Source organism: Rhineura floridana, chromosome 5 (genome assembly GCF_030035675.1).
Source record: "Rhineura floridana isolate rRhiFlo1 chromosome 5, rRhiFlo1.hap2, whole genome shotgun sequence".
NCBI classification, from domain to species: domain Eukaryota; kingdom Metazoa; phylum Chordata; class Lepidosauria; order Squamata; family Rhineuridae; genus Rhineura; species Rhineura floridana.
Window position 1 is genome coordinate 94,561,971 of NC_084484.1, and position 6,000 is coordinate 94,567,970.

The 6,000-nt window shown below is 39.4% G+C and overlaps 1 protein-coding gene across 5 annotated transcripts in view; it reads left to right on the top strand.

Annotated features, from left to right (window-relative positions):
* Positions 1-5,224, top strand: part of HSF2BP (heat shock transcription factor 2 binding protein) — a 50,835-nt gene extending 45,611 nt beyond the window's left edge. For all 5 annotated transcript variants that reach the window (XM_061627540.1, XM_061627539.1, XM_061627537.1 and 2 more), the window contains one exon: positions 3,528-5,224. In XM_061627540.1, coding sequence (XP_061483524.1) covers positions 3,528-3,736 — 209 coding nt within the window. In that variant the 3' untranslated portion in view covers positions 3,737-5,224. The remainder of the gene's footprint in view (positions 1-3,527) is intronic.
* Positions 5,225-6,000: the final 776 nt, after the last annotated feature.

A 6,000-nucleotide genomic window follows, 5' to 3' on the forward strand; every position in this document is an offset into this window, starting at 1 on the left:
ACAACATAAACTCCCAGTCTGTTTTTTAATGGAGAAGATTCACCACCTATATTACCTCATTCCATCCTTTCCCAAGATGGTTCCCTACCAAATCATCACTTACCACCACAACTGTCCCTAACCTGTATAACTTGCCAGTTACCTAGCCCATTGCTAGCGCAGCCCCTCCCCACTCCAAACTTTTTAATATTTAAGTTAGTCATAAAGAGATCTCTGATATGACTTTATACCCCCTGTGACCACAATCTGCATTTCAGCCTGATAATGTTTGTTTACATTGAAGTAAATCCTACTGAATTCCATGAGACCTAGTCCTAGGTAAGTGTACATAGGATTGCAGACTTAGGTGTGCTATATGGCCTGCCCATTTATACTGTAGCTCTAACACTGCTGATATGAAATTATATAAAAATGTTTTAATGTCAATTTGGAGAGTGATGGAAAAGCTTATAAATGAGTAATGCTTGAACTTGGGATCCATTGCTTGTCAACATGATAAATGGTGCCTTTGTTGACCAAAGAATGTTTACAGGTACCTGTGAACTGAATTCACACCACACTTCCAGAGCCTTTTGCAGATTAACAGTTAAGCATTGATGTAATGCGATTACTTAAGGCCCATTACAGAGAATAGTCCATCTGAGAGTATACTGCTAATGACTACAGTATCACTCTGCCTTATCAGTTGCTTCTGTTAGTGACTCAGTGCAAGTGACATCAAACACTGCGGTACAGTTCATATTGGTGAAGTTAAGATAGACTTTCAGAACATTGTTTATATTGTGCCAGCATTTTATAACTCTGATAGGGTTATATTATTTATGTATGTGATTCCAATCCATGAGTACATGCAGGCATCCAGATTTAAAAAATAATAATAATAGATTAATTTTTTTAAATCACCAAAAACATTTCAGCACCAGTTCTTTAGGAGGATATTGTATTGTTTTATGCTGTTTAACACCCTAGATGTTCTAGAGATGGGTTAAGGTTTGTAATATTGTAGACCTAAGGTTCGTTCAAACAGACTTCCAGCTTTGCAACCTGTTGAGCCCCAGCCCTCTCACAAGGCCCAGGGAGGGAAAGGCATGAGTTTCAGGTTCCCCAGCAGTTAGAAGGCACAGAGGAGCCAGTAGCTGTTGAGTCTTCTCAAGACCTTGGGAAAGGGAGTGAGTTTGATGTCATGCCAGTTCCCATGGACGAAGCTGCCTCTGAAGAGGACAATGCACAGCCCCCAGACAGAGCTGTTGGGCGATGCTTCAGAGCGTGCGGTAACCCCCCCTTTACCAAGCGGCTGTGGGGATGCTTCAGATGCTTTTCTGCCCCCTGACCTTGAGCCTGTCGCCAAGGAACCGGTTCTTTTGGATGAGCTGCTGGAAGAACACACCCCTTCACCTTGCTCTCGACGCCGTGAGAAATGGACAGGGCAGAGTGAGCGCGGGCGCAGGAGCCAGAGATTACGATCCAAACTTTCCCTATTTAAGGCTGTCACGTCTCAGCCTCGTGGCTCCTGCTCTGAACAGGACACAACCTCATTTGTAGACTGTCAAGTTGGACCTCCTCTTTTTCCAGTCGCTGGAGAATAGGGTCTTTGCAAAGCTGAGTGAACGGGAAGGAAGTGAATTTCTACCAGTGCAGACATGCTTGTCTGGTTTTTAGCACTGTGTTGCAACTTCGCCTAACAGCTTTGAAGCATAGCACCAGAATCTCCTCCATGCTGAGACAAAATGGCACAGAGGACCAGAGATTAGAAGCAGATTATTGTGGATGCAAACTCCAAAAGAAGAAATAAAACTAAAGTATGTTGGAGCATGGGTTTTGAGGAGCATTTCCCCCCGACAACCTCATTTTACCCACATTTTTGCGGGTAAGATTCCAGCCTAGTCCTGTGCAAATTTTGGCTATAATAGTCCAGAAATCTTTTTTCCTGTGAGATGCATTGGAGAGGTATTTATTTATTTATTTATTTATTATTTGATTTATATCCCACCCTTTCTCCCAGCAGGAGCCCAGGGCGGCAAACAAAAGCTCTAAAAACACATCAAAACATCATAAAAACAGACCTTAAAATACACCAAAACATAACAACTTTAAAAACATTTTTTAAAAAGCTTTAAAAAATCTTTAAAAATGGGTTAAAAACATTGTTTTTTAAATATATATATATTAAAAAGCAATTCCAACACAGACACAGACTTTGCATTGTATTTGGCTTTACAGTAGAAACAGTAGTAGTTTTATCCAGACAGGACTACTGCAAAGCACTCTATGTAGGGCTCCCTTTCAAGATGATCTGGACATTTCATGTGGTGCAGAATGCAGCCACTTGGATGCTCACTTTGGCTAGGCAGTCAGAACATAGTACACCTCTTCTGTTCCAGTTGCAACTTTGAGTTCCAAGTGCTGGTTTTGATCTTCAAAATCCTAAATGGTGTGGGGCCAACTTATTTGAAGAACCACCTGCACCCATATGAACCTGCCTGTGCCTTGAAATTGGCTTGTTGACTCCCATTAAGATTGGTCAGATTGGCATGCTCTAAGATTAAGGCTTCTCAGTAGTGGCTCCTACTCTGTGGAACCCAGGAATGTACAGTTTCCCATTCAGCTGTAGTATTCAAAGGCTTTTAAAAACCACTGGTTTCAAGTGGTTTTTAATGGATGTGTTTTTATTGGACATTCTTCTGTTTTGTTCCTGTGGCTTTTGTACTTTTTTTGTACTGCCTAAATTATATTTTAATTTATTGTTTTTCTGTTTTTATTTTTTCCAGTTGTTCATATAATGTTATATTGTAATTTTATGTTTATATTGTTCACTGCCTTGGGTGGACTTTGTCCAGAAATGCACCCAGTGATATTTTAAATAAATAAATACTTGTTTAAAAAGTGGCATTGCTTTTGAAATCCCTTAGGTTGTGATCCAGTTTTGTGTTGTAACATACCAGCTGAAAACCAGTGTCCACGTAAACAATAAATATAATTTACAAATTGGTAAAAAGGCACAAAAATAGTGCTGTAATTATGCTACATTTGAAATGAAGAACAAAGCAGCAAGTAGCCCCTTTCACAACTGCCCCTCTAGGCAACACAGAGCATCCCCCAGTGTCAAGGTGCCCTCAAGGTACAGCCTCCTGACCTCTGTGCATATGTTGAAATGTCTGAATGGGAGCCTACCCAGATAGGCTCCTCCGAGGGATTTTGAACTCTGCATGATCGGGCTTCCCATCATGGCTAGAATAGCCTAAATGCTGACAGCAGTACATAAGTTCCCTTTTCAGACCTTCTGGCAAATGAATAAACAGAAACATTGACATGGAGCTGGGGTCAGTGGACACACCATGCTGCCGTGGGCTCCAACTGGGAGGAAGGGCGGGATATAAATCAACTCAAATAAATAAATAAATGAAAGTGAGAAATTGAAGAAAGTTGGCCATAGAACAACTTCATTTGATGTGCTCAATTAGAAGCCTGTTCTCTAATACATTCTATCAATTAGTTTAGTTAGACTGTTTGTTTTCTTTCACATCTAGATCAAGATCCAGAAGTATGTCTTCATGTTCTACGGCTTCTCCAGTCTGTGATTTTAGAGCCAGAGGTTTTAACCAAGTCAGCTCCTGAAATGCGTGACTCCTTGCCACTTCCACGTATCCATATGTTATCAAAGAGCCGCAATAGGGATCTTCAAATCCTGGCCCAAGAACTGCTTGAGGATCTTAAAGTATTAGAGTGTGAAATATAAAGTTGTGTTTTATGACATTGTTAACTTTTCAAACCTTTTTTCAATGCTGTAGTAATTTGTAAAATTACATATGGATAAAAAAAATCCAGTATTTGTAATTAGGTTTGTGTGTGTGACCAGTGTTTCTGCACAGAAGTAAAGTAATCTCAGCCGTAAGTAGCATACATCAAGATTCCTAGGCTAGCCACATAATATCAAACTATCAAAGATGACTTTTATGCAAATATATTAAAAAGCTCTGCAAAGGATGGGAAAAGAAACTGATATAGAGTTATAATAGGTCACCTGTTCTGCATATCAATAATTTGTTAGCAGCAAAATCAAGTACCATTTCTTGAAATTGAGATTCATGTGCCTTAGTCACACCAGCTATCCTCCTACTCCAGTGATATCAAATTGAGAAAGTCCTTTAATTTCTTGTCTTTTGACATCAAAAGTGTTTAGTTTAAAATCTAGTAAAGGGAAAAAGTTAGTAAAGGAGAACATCAATGATTTTGTAAGTATTTTTCATCAAGTCTTTGGAATTATCAGCAGAGTAAAAGAGATTTTTTTGTGTACATGGGGATACAACAGTGATATATTTTATCACAGTGGTTCTTGTTTTTGCCTATGTCTTGCTTGCATAGCAGAGAGCTACATCTTCTCCCTCAAACTGTTGTTGTGGTCCGCCTTCCTGTATTCCATGGTAGTATTTTGTGAAAAGTTACATTGGAGCCCTTCTCTGGGACAAGTTGTTGTAGTCTTAATATAGAGCATTTTTCATTAGGCAAAATTATCTTGCATTGCCTCTTCTTTCTTTCCTGATGAACTCTCCACAGTGAAAACACCCCCATCGTCTTAGGCTGTGGTGTAGAAATGCTTCCCCCCTGCACTATTTCACTACTTACTTAAAAAATTAAATCCTACTGATATGAGGGATGAATATAGAAGAGTAGGGTGAATTAAGATAATCACTCCATTAAACTTTGTGTCCTTGTTGTTCTGAGTAAGGACGTGTGTGTGTAGAGGGCAGAGATATCCCAGAATTAGCAGCAGTGAGAACATAGGGTGGATGCTCTGCTCTTTTGCTCTGCTGCACTTTCCAAGGTGGGAAATGTATTTTAAAGAGCTGTATAGCAGTATATATGCCCTATTGTTTCATTTGACTCTGCCACTGTTTCACTAATTTTGGAGGAAGTCCCGTTTAAATATTGAAATTATTTTAATAAGCTCCAGTTTTCTTGTGATATGAGTTACTACTTCTGAAACTCAAGAATTATGAAAGATGCAAATTTGGTGAAGATGCAGCTATTTTGTGAGAATAACTTGAGTTCTTAAGTATGTTTTTATGGTAAGATGTAACATACATAATTCTTGATGTATGAAAACATGCTGCTGTTAGTATTTGCATGTTGTTGTTCTAGATGTTTTAATACCCACACTGTCCAGAATCACAGTGCTTTATTGTTGCTGCTTAAAACCATTAGAAGTCTAATATGTACTTGGATGAATAAAACTGCATCTGGTTACATGCAAGTTACATTTGTCTCTTAATGTTTCAAATAATTGAAACATGGTGTTGATTATATCTTTTGCTGCTGGAAATGTTGTCATTGGCTGAGGCCTTGTTTGCGCATAACAGTAAACCAAACTATGGCTTACAGTGAATGAGCAAGTGTGCTGGTGCCTGAAGAGAAAATCATGGACACTTCACTCATCCCCTGACCCTGCTGCTGCTGTGCTACCCAGAGCTAAGCTATGGTTTGTCTTAGTGTTACATGCAAACTTGAGTTCATGGTTTGTCTTGCTCCAAACAAACCTTGAGCTGTGACCAAGGTTTGGTCTTGGTTTACTTGAAACATTAGATGCCTACCATTTACCTGTAAGTAGTCATCCCAACTTGCTACTTAAAACTTGCCTGCAGTAACGCTAAGAGAAACTTTCTCCTTGGCCACCCCTTTCTTCAACTCCAAAGCTCAACCACCCAGTATTTCTTTAGGGCTCCTTTTTTATGTTGTAGTGCCCCTTCCTACTAAATTTCTTCAGCTACCCTGACTTTTAGACAGTCTTGCCTCCTCAGTTCTGTCTGTACCACCATTTCTTCTACTAGTATGTGCTCTCTGTCTTTAAGTATTGTGACTTTTTCCCCACAGTCACAGCCTTTTATTAATCCCTCCTCCATTTCCTTCCTATTTCTCCTTCTTAATATATTGGGAAAGTCAAATCAGCCTTTCTGCAGTAAGTTTTAGAGAGAATGAAAACTGAAATGGACTGCTGTCAAGTCG